The following is a 16505-nucleotide window of genomic DNA, read 5'->3' on the forward strand; positions in this document are numbered from 1 at the left end:
TGTCCGGGACAGAGACAACGGCCGCTGCGCCCTCCGGGACTACGACAGCTGCCGCTGCGCTCTCCCCTGAGGCAGCGACTGCTCCAGGTTCAGCGGCGGCAAGGACTGCTGCATGCTCAGCAGCGGCGGCGGATGCAGCAGGCCACGTGGAGGTAGAGGCTCTGGCGGGCTCGGTTGCAGACTCGGCAGGGACCGCTGCGGGCTCAGCAGATGCAGAGGAAGCGGTCAGCTCAGCAGAGGCTGAGGCAGCTGCAGTCTCAGCAGAGGTGGCTGCGAGCTCCGCAGAGGAAGCGGTCAGCTCAGCAGAGGCTGAGGCAGCTGCAGTCTCAGCAGAGGTGGCTGCGAGCTCCGCAGAGGAAGCGGTCAGCTCAGCAGAGGCTGAGGCAGCTGCAGTCTCAGCAGCGGCAGCTGCAGGTTCAGCAGAGGCAGCTGCGGGCTCAACCGGGGCAGAGGCAGATGCCCAGCCCGGAGCAGGAGTGAGGCCCCTGGCTGTGGCCACAGGAGTTGCCAACACCGCTGCTGCAGCAGGAGCCTGGCGAGGGGCAGGCCTTGGTCCTGAGGTAAACCGGGGTGCTCCACGTCGAGCCCGATCTCTCCGACGTCGAGCCCGACGAGGTGCAGGCTCTGGAGCTGGGGTAAGCCGGAGTGCTGGAACCGACCTCCGGCAAGATGCTGGCACTGGCACTGGTGTGGGAGAGGCTGGCAATGAAGACGTAGGCGGTACCGGAGCATCACGAGCCACAGCGGTTGCTGTGGGCACCGCGGAGGCCACGGCCATCGTCTTCTGAGCAGGAGCGGGGTTTGGGTCCATCTCTTTGTAGGCTGACCTCGCGAAGAACCGATCCCCCAAGATGAAGTCCCCATCAATCCACACACGGATATCCTCCTCCTCTTCGACATCATTCTCTTCCTCAGACTCATAGTAAGCATACCGTAACTCCTCACGAATGGTGCTATCCCAAACATCCTCATCTTCAGAGTCATAGCCATAGGGGTAGGCGGTGTATCCCTGGAAATATGCCTCACGGATAGTGTCCTCCTCCCTACCGACGATCTCAGGTAGGATCCCAACCTCATGGGTCCTGGGCGGAGTAGGAGTGGGAGCTGGGGTGGTCACCCTCAGCGGAGTGGGTGAGGGAACAGTGGCCATCGTAGGAGGCGGATCTGCGTCGACCAGGCACCGACGAAGCTCCTCCATGAGCTGCTGGTGGAGTCCTAGGCGGGTCGCCTGGGTCGCTGGGTCCCCTGCAGGGCAACCAAACTTCGCCTGTAGATGTGCGAGGAAGGTGTCGAGCGCCTCAGTTACTGGCCCTCCCCACACAGCTGCTGCCCATAGTAGCGCCTGTCCCTGAAGGCGGAGGACGACGTAGGCCACACGGGATCTCTCGGTGGGATACTGCTGCTTCAGCCTCAACAGGGCGATGGCACAGTCGAGGACAAAAACCCAACAGTCCTCACGTGCATCGGAAAAGGAAAAGGGAGAGGGGCCTGTGGCTGTGACTGTATCCACCTTGTCCTTACTTGGAGCAGAAAGCGGAGACCGAGCTGATGTGGGTCCGGAGTATGGGGTTGGTCGGACCGCCGCTCCAGCCCGAGGGCAGAAGGGGGTGGCAGAGCTGGCTGAATCCATCCGTCTCTTTTTTTCGGTCTAGTATTCTGTCACGGAACGAACAGACTTCGAGAATGGGATGATTGGAACAGAGTTTATTGCAAACGGAGACAGCCAGGAACACACAGGACAGACAACAGGTTGCAGACACAGAGATGCTGATACAAACACAGAGAGGCTGCGGGAGAATCCTCAACACAGTCTCAACCCTCGGAGGGGCGCAGGTGCGTAGCTCTGCTGGGCACTGGTGGCACTCGCGATCTAATCGCCGAACTAATTAAAGCAGAGGCAACCTCTGAACGAACAAACCATAAAAGAACAAGCCGTTGCGGCAAACAAAACACGAGTCACACTCGGCAAGACACTTAACGAAACTATAACTAAGGTTGTACTCAAAATAGGAACTAAAGAGAGGAACTAAACTGAAACTAACAATGATTGCAGAGAACGTAATCCTTGGGAAAGCCAGGTCGCGGGAAATCCAATGGGAGTGCTTCCGTTTGAAGTGCGATACCAGACACCGCGTGAAGGGAGAGTGAGGTATATGTAGGGGCTGTGACAGGTGTGGGTGATTAGGAACCAGGTGAGTGTAAACGCGGTGCAGGTGAGTGAGGACAGGTGTAAGTGATCAGTACTTCGGTGACTGAGGCGAGACAGGCAGCTGGGAGAGTTAGTGAGTTGAAGGGGGCGTGGCCGGAGCGGAGCTCCGCAGGAACCTGACAATAACAGTGTCATCAGCATAAAATGAAAATTTGCATCTGACATGTTTTGACCCAGATTATTAATATAAATAGTGAATAAAAGTGGACCTAATACAGAGCCTTGTGGAACACCCTTGTAGATAGATGCAATATCAGAACATAAACCATCATGTTTAATGCACTGAGACCTATTACTAAGGTAGTTTGAAAACCAAGCGACTGCTTGCTCCGAGAGTCCTGAGTTAAGAAGTCTAAGTTTTAAAACGTCATGATCAACTGTGTCGAACGCTTTGGACAGATCAATAAAGAGTGATACACAATGTTGTTTCTTGTCCAGTGCAACAGAAATGTAATTTACCACCTTCAGTGCAGCTGTGATGGTACTATGTTTTTTCCTAAAACCTGATTGATATGTTGACAAAATGTCACTTGTGTATAGAAACTCCTTTAATTGAACACTCACAAGAGTTTCAAGAGTTTTAGCAAGTACCGATAAATTAGATATTGGCCTATAGTTGTTTAAAATAGCTGAATCACCCCCTTTTAATAAAGGGAGAACAAAAGCAGATTTCCATATCCTAGGAATTTCCTTATTCTCCACTGTAAGGTTAAAAAGATAAGCAAGAGGCCCTGCTACAAAATCAGCTGCCAATTGCAAAAAGTAAGGATCAATAAAATCAGGTCCTGAGGGTTTTCTAGGATCTAATGTTTTTAGGGCTTTATGAACTTCTTGAACAGAGAATGGTACGAAGTTAAAGGACTGACCAGTATACACTGGAATGTCAGTACAGGGTTTCACAGACGCAGAACTGATTTGGCTTTTTTGATAAAAGAGGAACATTTGTTTCTTAGTTGTTTAAAAACCAGCCAATCAGCGGTAGAACCTGTTGTCCTTGCCTTAGCCCAAGCCAAGTTACGCTCGTGAATAGTATCTGCTAGCTCAGAGGAAAACCACGGGTTATCACGCCCTTTTACCCTGTATCTCTTGAATGGGGCATGTGTGTTTACAATTTGCATAAAACCATCATTAAAGAAAGTCCAGGCTGTTTCCACATCTTCTGTAAAAGAGTTGGTGGTTTCTTCAAGGTTTCTTCAGCACCCTTAAAGATCTGAGACGATTCAAACATCCCGTCGTCAGGAAAAATAGAGGCTTTTTCTCAGAAACCAGACCACTGGAAAAGAGGTCTGTGGTAGTAAATAAAAGACAAAATTGGGGCTTTGCCACACATACCTGATTATCTGACTCATTAAGCTCTCTTTTCTCCAGGAAAACCTCACCTCATCATTCTGGATGATGTACTAATGTCTGCCGGTCAACGTCCTGAGGTTTTTGGGTTGTTCACAGAGTTGGCTCAGAGGCACCAACAACTTTTAGCAAACCTTTTTCTGGAATGCTACAAGGATGCCTCTGTGATGCCCCACGGGTATCTACTGGTAGATCTTAAATGGATGAAAACTAGCTAACCTAGCTAATTCCGGTGCATTTAAATTTTTCTGGGAAATGTTTATCAATGTACACTGTCCCTTTTCAAATAAACGCATAAACAAACACCATAGCCCAGAACATTTGCAACTGAGAACAGGTGTAACAGGCCATAGTATACCCCCAGTCCGGACTATACCTGGGGTTAAACCTAGGCTAGATTATACACGGGTATATTATGGCCAAGGCCAATTTATACTCTGGGGCCAACATCATCACATAACATAATCATTGACAGTTACTAGCTAATTTACCTTAGCATAAATTACAGGGTTGTGCGCTTTCAGGTGCCTCTTAAGGTTTGGTGTGTTCTTCCAACCTATTTTTAAGCCACATGGTTTCTCTCCTGTTATTGCAGTGCGTTGTATTTTATTTTCTGTCAAGTTATAATAAAAAAATATTAGTGCTGTCAGTTTAACGCGTTATTAACGGCGTTAACGCAAACCCATTTTAACGCCGTTAATTTTTTTATCGCGAGATTAACGCGATTTCTTTTTTTATAATTTTTTTTTTACATTTTTTTTTTTTTTAGATTAACGTTCTTTTTGGCCTCGCAAACTGTGTAGTAGGCTAACGTTACGGTTTGAGTGAATGGTGAGCGCGATACGGCGAAATGGATGATAGAAAGCTTTTGAATTTAAAGTTTACTTTTAAAAGTTGTGTTGTGCAAAAGAAGCGAGCTTCACTGTTGTCTGAAAATGTCAACAGGCAGCTGGCTGAAATCAAAGAAGTAGTAGGCTTACCTTTTATTGGTAACCTAACTGTTATGGTTCATTGTTTCTGAAATAAGAGGCATGACTGCTATGTTCCCAGCAAACTTGAAACAGAGAAAATATTAAGCCATGGTTTAACTGCACTATAGGCTGAGTCCTTGTTTACCTGAAATGTGCACTTTATAATTTTATTTTGTACCGCCCTGTTTGACAATGTTGGTTTTCAATAAAATAAAACATTTGCTTAAAGCAAGCCAATCCACTTTTCCATGTTGATAAGGGCATTAAAATAAAAATAAAATGATGGAAAAAATAAATAAACGAAGGGACATTTAGAATAGATACAAATTTGCGATTAATCGCGATTAATTTTGAGTTAACTATGACAAAAATGCGATTAATCGCGATTAAATATTTTAATCGTTTGACAGCACTAAAAAATATCTATTCTTTTTCCTCCAGTACCAGAGTCCAGAGTGCTTGAATTTCAGCCATTATCTAACGCAGGGGTTTTCAACTGGTTTTGTCCCAGGGACCACCATTCTGACTAGAAAGTAATTTGCGGCCCACTGATGTGCCTGTGCGCGCGTGCATGCGTGTTTGTAACCGCCACCGCCACGCCCCCTCCCCCCGCACACATATTCTGCCTATAACACTTAAATATGTGAAATTATACAGGCAATGCGAGTTGGCTATTCAGACTATTTAGATTGACATATTTTTCTTATTTTAGATATTTTTCACGATATTCAAGAGGCGATATTCAAGATGCTAGGCGCAGTTTTTGGTGCCCCCCTCTAGGTGGCGCTCTAGGCAACCGCCTTTGTCGCATATAGGAAGGACCGGCCCTGCCTGGAGGGGTATAGTCTGGCCTAGGCTATTTTACACCCCCGGGTATAGTTTGGCCTAGGACAGTTTATCCCCTGGGGTATACTCTGGCCTGGAGTGGTATAGTATGTCCTAGGGCCTAGGCTATTTTACACCTCCGGGTATAGTTTGGCCTAGGACAGTTTATCCCCGGGGTATACTCTGGCCTGGGCCAAAGTATAGCCAGGTTTAATCTGGGCGGGGGGTAATTTGGCCTGTTACACCGGTATACAGAACCATAAGGCATATCCTGGATGGCTATTGGGAAATACACAGGCGTTTATCTGTCCTTCACATGACCATATGTTATCAAAATTAATTTGAGGATGGTACCAAAACTTTATCTTGTTTTGAACATGCCATGACTGTAGTGGAATAGGGTGCGCTTGACCATTGAGTAATGACTGATGTACGAAGCTGGGTATAGTTAATAAAGTACGTGTGCTGCTGAAGAATACACGGCGTCGTTGCTGTCTGGTCTAACAGAGCTAGTTCACATCATACCATTGTACAATTACTGAACAATAACTCAGGTAGCAGGAATAAAACGTTACGAAGCAAGCAGTTCAGTCAACTGTGTGGAGACCCGGCGAGTGACAGAAGCAACGATCAGAGTATGGCAGAGACAGGCCTCTGCGAACTGGCAGTTTCCTCGTCGTGGACCGACGGTGGTTTAAGAGACGCTGGTTTAAGGTAAATTCTGGTTTATGGAACGAATGTTGAATTAATTAATTAATTGTGATCATTTTAATTTTAGAGCGAATAGACTACACGAGAACATTTAGAATGTAGTCTTATTCCTCCGTGACCAATGTAACTGTATTCTGAAATTGTAACTGTATCTGTTCAGAGTTAGGATAATCACATTTTGTATTCTAAATACGTGTTACGTAACGCTGTTAAGCTACACGTGTGTGTCTCTGTGTGTGGTACAGGATTTGGTTGGGAGCTCAAAAGGTCAACTGAAATTGAGTTGAATAGAAAGGGCTATCCCATATGTTGCCATCGTGTTCTCAACTGTTTTTTTCTTACCAGTATCAGCCGGGCATATAGCCTGTTTATCGTAAAGGTTTCCATAGCAAATAATACAAGAATAAGGCCGAGAACAAAAACATCCGCCACATAGCCTAGGCTACTCTACAAACCTGAGACCGCCCCAGCTCTCTGATTGACCGAAGGGCCAGAAGTCATGCGCATGTTCAGAAATCTGAGAGGTACTAGAGGGCGCAGCAGATTCTAGGATATTATTTTCAAATATTTTCGTTGCCGCCGACGGCCGCATCTCCGGGCCTCCGTATAGGCAGGAAGACATGATTCCGTTGCAGTGGCATCCCTGAAAACGCTGCCGTTGATTGGGCAATACAAATGTCTAGTCATTCGGTGAGCCCCCAGTGCTCTCACTGACACTCGCACCACAGTTCAATGGAGGAACGGCCCAACGAAGGGGCACTCGGGAGATATTCTAATCATGGAGAAGCGGAAAACAACCCTGATCGATTGAACAAATTGGTGAATAATGATCAGTGCCACGGCCAGCACCAGGACGAGGAAACGTCGACGAAGAAAACTGGTCAGTTGAAGGAACCATCTCAAACTTCAGGCGAAGACCTTGCTAGGGTCCAGATCATGTTGTTCTAGCTAATGCTAGCTAGCTAGTGGAATCTATCAGTGAAAGTTACAAGGGAGTGTCTTAGGTGTCGATGTTGAGATACTTAAGTTAGCATATAGCTAATATTAGCGCCTTGCTATCTACTAGCATGTGTGGACATTGACCTTGTGCACCGGTTTCTGCCCATTCATCTTAGAGCTGTAACACTATTAGCTAACTTTAGATTGTTATGTGTTCGTTATCGACATTTACAATGATAGAAGAGGCTGACATAGTGTGTTATTCGTTTGCACTTGAAAAGACTTTGGAGACGACTCCGATACCTAGCTTTCTTAACTAGCTAGCTCAGTCGCTTCCCCAGCAACTCGAACCGGCTCTCTTGGAATGTTCTTGCTCGCTCGCCTGTACTGTTGCTATTTCCTGTCCGCCATGTTGGGTGCGAAAATGGCATAAACCCGTTCGAAAATATACATACAAGTACTTAAGTTTTAAAGTTGACACACGATTGATACTAATAACGTCGATGTCAACTAGATATGTTAATCAAATGATTGTCAAACTCCAACTGTTTCTAGGTTAGCCAGCTAGGTGGCTAGAAAGGCTACATCGCTTGCTTGCTTGCTAACTGGCGAGTCGGTCTTCAGGGCCTGTTGCTCTCGTGTCACTCTGTCAGTCATGTGAGCAGGCCTGTCAAGAATTTTAGACAGACGAGGTTTACTGGAAATATATAACCTTAGCAGTGTAAGATTAACTACAGTTACACACCAAAGAGCAAAAGTAAGGAAATGGTCATACAACTGAGCATATAGTCGTCGTTCTTTCTTGTATATTTCTCGATCGGTTTTACGCTAACTTGGTAAAAATAAGTTACAGACCTAGCAACCAAGCTAACGTTAGTTAGCTAGCAATTTGGCCGACGTTACCGAATTGGGGGTAGTTGCAACCTAAGAAAGCAAAACTGACCAGATTATTAGGCTAGTGTAATTCAGTACATTTGACTTCAACGACCCAACATAAAGACCAGTACTAGGCTTTCAGGCAACTTGGCTTGCTAATTTTGCGTGTACTATACACACTAGGATAGTTAACATAATGACCACCGAAGTCTACTTGCCTAGCTTGCAATATGTGTTTTGAGTGAAGCATACGACTAGATCGTTTTCTCAACGCAGAAATGCTAGCGCGGAAAAATGTTTGTATTAAGTGCCTCCCATGTGTAAAACTAGTAAACTAACGTTGGATGGTTAGTTAACAACCGTTACCGTCACCAGAGGCACTCAAATTACCCGATCAATGATAGATGTAAATCTAAAACGTTACATGTTAGTATACATTTCGCTAGGTCATTGGATGTACACGTCAGTGTTGCCCAAGGGAGTCCACATCCACGCGCCTGTGAAGTCTATTATTTGCATGTCCATACATTTTTTTTTAACCAATATTTTCAGCGTCAGAGTGCTTAGGTGTCAGAATACCATGTCAGAGATTAGCCCAGTAGTTACCGCGCCATATTATATTTCTCCTGACGTGGTCATTTGGGTTGCAACTATTTAAAGAACTGGTAAACAGTAAGATAAGTTTGTCCCAATAAGGATGTTGTGTCGTTATACACTATTTTAAATTTTCTTTGATTTATTATTTGAAGAATAGTGTCGTATTGAAATGAATTGTCAAAAGCGTATATGAAATAATTTCATAATAAACAGTGTATTACATATACTTGCTTAGTATCGGTTCTGTATCTGCATGTGTGTTTGTAAGCAGCGTTGAGATGACTTCCTTTCTCAAGCCAAGTTTTAACCTGAGCGGAATCTTCAGGTGGACCTGGCATTTGGCCACTTGAAACACCCTCTTTGCTTCTAGTGTTGCCAGCCTGCTTGTCTGACACTCAAGCATGCATCCATTCTGTTTTAACACTGTAGAGCAAATAGTCTAGAGTGTTGACAGCAGGTGCTGCCTGTAACGTGATGTTTATTTTACTGGTGCCCCGGTGGCACTTTAACTAGGTTTGGTCTTTCTTTTGTCTTTGGCAGGTTATGGGAAAGTAAACGGAGTCACTAGGGAGGGAGAGCAGATTGCCACTGCCTTGAATCCAAACAGCATCCATCATCCTATACACAGCGGCCATGACGACAGACACCCCTTGAAACCCAGACCTTCCTCAAAGACGGCTGCTTTCCACGGGGCAGTGGAACGTAGAGGAGGAGAAGGCGGCAGCAGTGGTGACCCCAATAGCAACATGGACTGTCCGAATGACCGCCCACCTGACTTTAAAACGCTGGAGGTTAAGAAGGAGGCTCTAGTATCACTCAATGGCATTGTGGCCTCTTGTACCAGTTCCAGCCAACTCTCCAATGGTTATCCTGGGAAACTAGGGGCCCTGACGGACAACGACGGTAGCGGATCAGAGAACGGCTACACCACACCCAAGAAGCGTCGGAACGGTCAGCGAAGTGCCAAAACTGCAGCCGGGGACCTTGTGATCGTGGCACAGACTGCAAAGGCCATGCATCCGACTGCAGGCAAGCAGCAGCCAGAACCGCCTCTTTCTGTCGAGTCTGCCGACAAACACCCATCCTCTGTGGGGAGCGGCAATGGCAGGATTCGAGAAACACCAGTCACCCCCTCGGCTCCTGTCCTTCCCCCTGGCGAGTTTCCGCGGAAGAACTCTGAAAACAAGGCAGCTGGTAAAAAATTTGAGGAGCGACCCGTCAAAGCCAAGGTGGTCACTGCTGCCGCTTCTGCTGCGGCTAAAGACGACTCGTGGTCGTTGTTCAAGCCACCACCAGTCTTTCCTGTGGACAACAGCAGTGCTAAGATAGTGCCTAAGATTAGTTATGCAAGCAAAGTGAAGGAGAACCTCAACCGGGCCTCAGCCCAAGCATGCTCAGCTGCTGAGAGGGACCCACTCCTTCCTCCCCCAACCCCGCAGATGCCGGGCAAACTCTCACAGGTGCCCATGTCTGCTGTGAAGACCATCACCTCTACCAGCTTTACTAATGGCCCTCTACCGTCAGCAGAGGGCAGCAACAATGGCTGCCCCCTACCTGGTGCTCCCTTTAACACCCCTGCTGCTTCTGGTACTGCGTCCATGCTAGTCTCTCCCATCCAGGCAGGTGAGAATGTAGCATCCCCCTCATCCACCCCTGGCATGGGCGGCATATCTGTGGTGGCGGAGCCCCGGAAGCCCAACCTTTTTGTTTACCCGCATGCCGCCGGACCCCCGTCTAATATGCAACTGTCGCTCCCCAGCGGCCGCCAAGCTGACCCGGCACCCACTTCCTCCTCCTCCTCCATTGCGTCAGGACCTGCCTCTAACCCCGCTTCCACTGCACCAACACATCAGAAGTCTCTGGGGGAAATCTTTCAGAATCAGTGGGGGTTGTCTTTCATCAATGAGCCCAGTGCTGGACCTGACAGCGGGAGCAGTGCTGGTGGCGCCGACGCTGCCAGCCGGACAGAGGGTAGGGCCAAGCCCACGGTGGTGACCTTCCAAGGGGGGTTCCCCTCCGGTCCTCTGCCTCCACAGGGCTCCACCACTTCTCCTCATAGACAGGAGCACCCCCCTTTCCCCAAGGCCTATGAGCTGGACAAGCGGACTAGCCCCCTCTCTTCCAGCAGAGTGGTCACCCTCCGCTCCTCTCCCGGGCCTCTGGCTCAGGAGGGAGGCTTGCTGCAGACCCCATCCCTTCCCTCTGGAGCCCCTAAAGATGAGCCCAGGAACCTCAGTGCAATAGTGTTCAGCTCTTCCTCTGCTAAGGACCTGGGGATAGATCTGCTTCAGGCTTCCCCAACAAACACTGCCCCTGTGCTGGCCTTGGCCAGAGAGCAGGGCCATACTAAGGGCTTTGAGCGGAGATCTAGCTGGGGGATGTTTGATTTAAAAGCTGCTGTAATTTATCACACTAAAGGTAATTGTGCTGCAGAGCATTTTTTTTTTTTTACTGGAAAGGCTGAAATATTGTAGTGGTCAGTGTAGGGAATTTGAATATAAAGTTCATATTTTAGTGTATTAAACCAACGAGGGAACAAAAAGTAGGTTTTGGTCATGCCTAATTCCTGATGTGTTATTTTAAGATACTGCTAATGTAAATGTGACAGTTTAGCCAGCAGCCATCTTCAGCTGTCTGTTCCTGGGCTGCTACTCTTTGTTCCATTTAAATCAGCCACCTATGATTCATTACTATTTCAACCTAATGTTTCAAACTGTATCGTAATCTATTTCTGTTTCCTTAAACTAAGATCAGTAACAGTTCTGTTACAACTGAGTGCTCTTTATGACATCTTCTCATGGGTATTTATTTGATGTATTGCTCTTTTTCAGAAATGGAATATATTCTGAATTTACAAAAACAAGGTAAGCAGAGGTTTTATTGATTTATTTATTACTTTTTTTTGTCCAAGACAATTTTGTGTGTGCAATTATATTTGGCATTTGCTGGTCCTCAAAATGATGTGTTTGTCTTTGACGAAATGTTGGTTAAGTGAGTTTGCCGGAGGCAAATCCTCAACGTCATTACAATGCATCATCCATCTCAACAGTGTAATTATTCATAGCTCCTCCGTTGTTCTAAAGGTAACCTCTAGAAGCTCTATATCTTTCTACTACTCAGTTCTGCTCCGAGACACTACTTCTGAAGTCTTGTGTTTTTGTGGAGTTTATATTTTAACCTTAAACCCAGACTGAAATCCTGAGTCATGTTGGTCACATGACCTAAATCCTCCTTGTCCTCCTCTCTCCTTCCTCAGATCCAAAAAGAGTCGTCCTCTACAGAGACACAAAGGACAGACCTAACCAGTGAAGTGACAACCTGGAGAACACTAAACGTCTTCAGCTGGCAGAAATGAAACGAAACGAAACAAAAAAAAAAAAAAAAAAACATCAACAACAAAGAGGAGTATGTGCTGTGTGAAATGAACACGGCTGCTCTTGCTAAACAAAAAAACATTGTTGATTTTTGAGCTGAATCTTGAGAGTGTGATGGAGAAGTTGTGTGGGAAGCTTGTCAACACAAACCCAAGTGTGGTTAGTCAGCAATAGCAAAATGTGTGGGGGAAAGCCTGGATGGCTGTGTGGGGAGTCTGAGGGGTTAAGGAGGCAGCCGGAAGAAACTGCGAGACAATCTTAGAAATGGATGACTTGAGTCGTGAACTGTGGCGCGGTTGTTCCTCCTTGACCTCCTCAACAAAGCTTGATAAAAGTGGTCAGAAATGCTGTCTGTTGTCAGTGGAGAAGCAGTCAGATGAGACTGTGGATGGTGTGTCCTTGATTTCAAAGAACAAAACTACTACAACAACAACAACAACAAAAAACACACTCTGGACAACCCTTAAACAAACACACATGCACATAAACACTTTCTGAACAACAACAACAACAAAAAAATACCGTTATGGTCAAGGCGCTATGTTGAAGCCACTGAGTTTCATAAACTGGAGGAAATGCGTCAGACTCCTTCTTTCACTCCTTCCTCTGAAGGGAAGAGCAGTTGCAGTCCTTCTTTAGATGCCTCTATTTTTGATTTTTTTTTCTGTGCGAATTCAGACCGGTCAGAAGACTTCTGAACAGTTTGGACACGTCCTGGAATTCATGCAGACGTAAAAAAAAAAAAAAAAACTGGGAGACGTGAGTGTCTCAAATGACTGCCCTCATGACTTTTGAACGGGAGGGAAAGAGAGAGAAAACACTGACATCAGAGGGAATTTGTGTCTTGCTCGAGATTCAGGTTAATCTGAGAAAAACGGATACTGTTTAGATGTGTTGGGGCGACAACAAATTACACTAAGCCTTGTGGGCGCAAATAATTGTCTTAATGTTAGTTTTTGATTAAGATGGGGGTCCTACATTTGTTGGTGAACACATAACTGAAGTTTTTATGTTTTGTTTTATTTGTTCGTTAGCTTGCCTGTTGTTTCTGTTCCGTGGACAAGGAGAACATTCTTGGATATCCATAAAGCACGACAGATCAAAGTCCAAATTGGACCCCCATCCCCTCCCAGGTCTCCTTTGTGGGCAAGCACAGTGTCACAGGCATTCTCCCATTGGACAGATCTCAAAGTGCTATTGTTTCAGTTGTCTTATCAATCCCTCTGATACCACCAGACAGGTGTTGCCGCTGCACAATATGTAGCTGTGGTAACCGTGGCAAAGCCTATGCTGTTTTATCTGTGTGTGTGTGTGTGTTTTTTTTCCTTCTATGCGGGATTCTTGACTTAACTTCACGTTGTTTTTATGGACTGTTTGCTCCTCCTAAAATCAGAATCGATTTGATGCTGTGTCGTATGTTCATAATTTTGTTTACCCCAATGCTCAGAAGGTTGTACTTCCTACGTTTTTTTTTTTTTTGTTTGTTAGGCTGTGTCTTTCGTTTTTGTATGTCCCTCATTATATGCAGAATTTACTGTTTCTTTCCTGGTCTAATAGAGCTGCTGCTTAGTCTCAGTTGCTTCTATATATTTCTTTTCTGCAAGTAATTTTGCACAGAGTGAGCAGCAGCTACTACTGTTGAGTTTAGGGAGGGTTAGAGCATTAGATCAGGATCTACTCTTTCTAAAGCCTGAGGTTGGCAGTGTGTGTTTGTATGTGTGGGGAAGGGTGTTTCTTCGGAAGCCTTAGTTCCTGTGTTCAGCCTGCTGTTGGGGTGTTTATCACAGTAGACAGGGCTTTATTTTTGTCACCCATCTTTATGGCCGGTGTATCCTAGGTTGACTGTATGCTCCTCCCCCTTCCCTCTGCTGTCCTCATAGGATAGGTTAATGTTCAAAGGTCTTCCCTATTGGAAAAAGAGAGGAGAGAGAAAAATTAGTTCAGTATTTCTTGCTGTTAAGTAATATCAAAGAACGAATACTAAAAATGTATCTTTCTCTGTCTTTCTCTCCCTCCCTTACCCATTAAGTTAATTGAGTATAAGAAATTATTAGCACTTTATCTAATCTTTAACTTCAGTTGCCGTTTTAAAGTAGACATATCACTACATGACGGAAAGATTTCTAGAGAATAAAATATACTAACTTAACAGTAGCCTCTGGCTGTCTGTGCTTTAACGCATATAAACGTAAAAAATCGGTCACTCAGGTAGGCTTAGGACTTAATTGTAATTTAACTTAATTTACCACCAGTGTTATTGACCAAACTGAAGACAAGATTGACAAAGCCTCTCCTTTACTGTGTCTTCTTCCTTGTGTCCACCTGCACCTGCTCGAGGCCAAGCCCTTTATGCCCCATCATTTAGAGTCGGAGAGGCAGAGCGGGGTTTAGGTTTCTCTCTGTGTCACAGTTTTACATGGCTATGTTGGGAGAGAAGACATATGGGCTGTTTTTGTTATTTTTAGTTTACTCTTATTTTCAATGGTTTAATCCTCAAGGTGTCTCGATGATGTTTGTGTCTCAGTACTCGACGTCTGTGAAACCAGGGTGGAGAGGTGAATTGAAACCTGATAATCCATACTATTTTAGCTGTTCAAAGGTTGTGTGTTTTTTTTTTTTTTTTTTTTTTTTTTTAAATGGCCTCACCAACACTGTGTTGAGTTCTCCCACTTTTTGAGCCTCAGCCTCCTCCAGTGACCCATCTGGCCTTGTTTGACGTAGTCAAGTTGGGTCTGATCATATGTGTATTCCATGTTGGTCATGCTGGTTTCAGACAAGGGTGAAGCCTTACCTCAAGTAAACCGTCTGATTTTAGAATTTTTCATTTGTATCAACATATTTTAGTGTTGGTTTCAAGCATCACAATAAAAGTGTCTTTAGTTACCATTATGTGAAACCGTTTTAAACTTCTAGACTTCGATAAAGCTTGACTCGCATCCAGGAAGGAGGCCCTTGTCAGTTTTCAGTCGTGCACCACATGATCCAGTCACATGATCTAGTAATTTGTATCTGTTTCCAGGGAGTTCATCAGTAGTTCACTGCTGTTACTTTTGTTTCCTGATGCGCTGTTGTAGGCAATCTAATTTTCAGACAAAGGGATTTCAACCTGTTTCTTGTCACATTTTCGCCATCAGTAAATGCACCATTTTAAGTAGCATGACATTGCAATTCTTTGTTTTATTTAATGCTTTTGTTTTTCATTTTTGTAATAACTTCAGCTTTTTTCCTCATTTTAAACTGAAAACTAACGTCCAAAGAGCTGTTCCATGCTGTGTAGAGAAAGTTCTTCTCAATTTGTTTTGTTCTTCTCTTTTGAGACATACCGGTTGTTTCAAATTTTAAACCTGTCTTAACAGCTTCTGTCAAAGCAGGAATCAACACCTTGGTTGTAGTGTTAATTTACTTTGTGCAAGGTTCTATCAGATATAACTGCATTCTCTTAGAATCATGCAAAATGAGACAGTCGTCTCATTAATGTTCTCTTTCTTTTTGTTGTTGGAAAAACAATGCCTAAAAATGGACCTGAGGACAGAAATAACAGCTTATAAGATGGACTTGCACCTCAAAAAAAAAAAAAAAAAAAACTCATTCATCTGACACTGTCACAAAAGACTCTAATTTTGTGCATACCTATATGAGAAAAAACCTCTGCCTGGCCCCTCATGCCCTTTTATATGTATGTCACTTTAGAACTAAATGAGTGGGGAAACTCTGGACCTCTTGAGATTGGTGGGTTCCTCGAGGGGCCTTCCTCTTCCGTGCCCAGACACATTGACTTTGTGCGCAGAGCAGTTTACAATCAAAGAATTGGTGGAGTTCAAAGATGTGACTGTGGTGCGTAGCCGTGCTTAATGCGAACAGGCCAGTAAGCAGAGACTCTTTTGGAACAGCCAGATTCTCAGTCATATGGTATGTGCCACAGTCTTGTGTTTGAAACTTTCCCAAAGTGTGCTGCTTGGGGATCATAGATCTGAAACCTATGTGATTTCGTCCAATCCCTCCCAATCTCCCAGGCCAAAAAAAAAAAAAAAAGCAAAAACAAATAAAAGCACTTGTTCGATTAGTATTCATTGTGAACGCTAATCTGGTGACATTACTTCCTGCTTTCATCATCTGGACTGTAGTGTAGTTTGTTGCTGAGCTGTTGTGTCATCCCAGAATAGTGGAGAGAAGGGCGCATGATCGGAATTGGACTGGGAACGTGGCTGATAAAAGTGCTTGTTCACCTGCATTTAACACCAGAGTCCTAACATGCTCGCCTGGATATTTTCTCCGTCCTATTCTAGGATTAAACCCCTGGTCTTGGTTTCCTGTTTCGCTGGGGCCTTCAGCTCTGCAAGTGAATAAATGAGTGTGTGTGTGTTTATGTGTGTTTGTCTGTGTGTTAGTGAGGGCCAGTGTCTTCATTCTTGCTCACAATGTTATGCAAAGTGTAATGTTTGAGAATTGTCAAAAAAGGAAAAAAAAATATATAAAAAAATAAAAGATTCAGGGTGCCTGTGCTGAAAAGAAATTTGAAATGGGAATCACTTGATAATCATCCAAACATGTATGAATAACTTTCTTGCATTTTTTTCCCCTTATCTCCCCACTCTTAAATTTTGTGCCATGTTTTGACTGTTAAAACATTTTAATTAAAATCTCATCTTCGTGTCA

At 44.9% G+C, this 16505-nt stretch overlaps 1 protein-coding gene across 1 annotated transcript; it reads left to right on the forward strand.

Annotated features, from left to right (window-relative positions):
* The first annotated feature begins 6549 nt into the window (after positions 1–6549).
* nufip2 (nuclear FMR1 interacting protein 2) lies at positions 6550–16505 on the forward strand. The gene is made up of 4 exons (XM_012830490.3): positions 6550–6943; positions 9016–10893; positions 11307–11339; positions 11732–16505. Exons 1-4 carry the CDS (start codon positions 6796–6798, stop codon positions 11782–11784), a joined length of 2112 nt encoding a protein of 703 aa, XP_012685944.1. The 5' UTR covers positions 6550–6795; the 3' UTR covers positions 11785–16505.

This window comes from Clupea harengus, chromosome 9, assembly GCF_900700415.2.
Source record: "Clupea harengus chromosome 9, Ch_v2.0.2, whole genome shotgun sequence".
NCBI classification, from domain to species: domain Eukaryota; kingdom Metazoa; phylum Chordata; class Actinopteri; order Clupeiformes; family Clupeidae; genus Clupea; species Clupea harengus.

Coding starts and splice junctions, on each gene's coding strand:
- nufip2 (XM_012830490.3), top strand. CDS start 6,796: ATGGAGGAACGGCCCAACGAAGGGGCACTCGGGAGATATTCTAATCAT. Junction 6,944..9,015: donor AACGTCGACGAAGAAAACTG/GTCAGTTGAAGG, acceptor TGTCTTTGGCAG/GTTATGGGAAAGTAAACGGA. Junction 10,894..11,306: donor TGTAATTTATCACACTAAAG/GTAATTGTGCTG, acceptor GCTCTTTTTCAG/AAATGGAATATATTCTGAAT.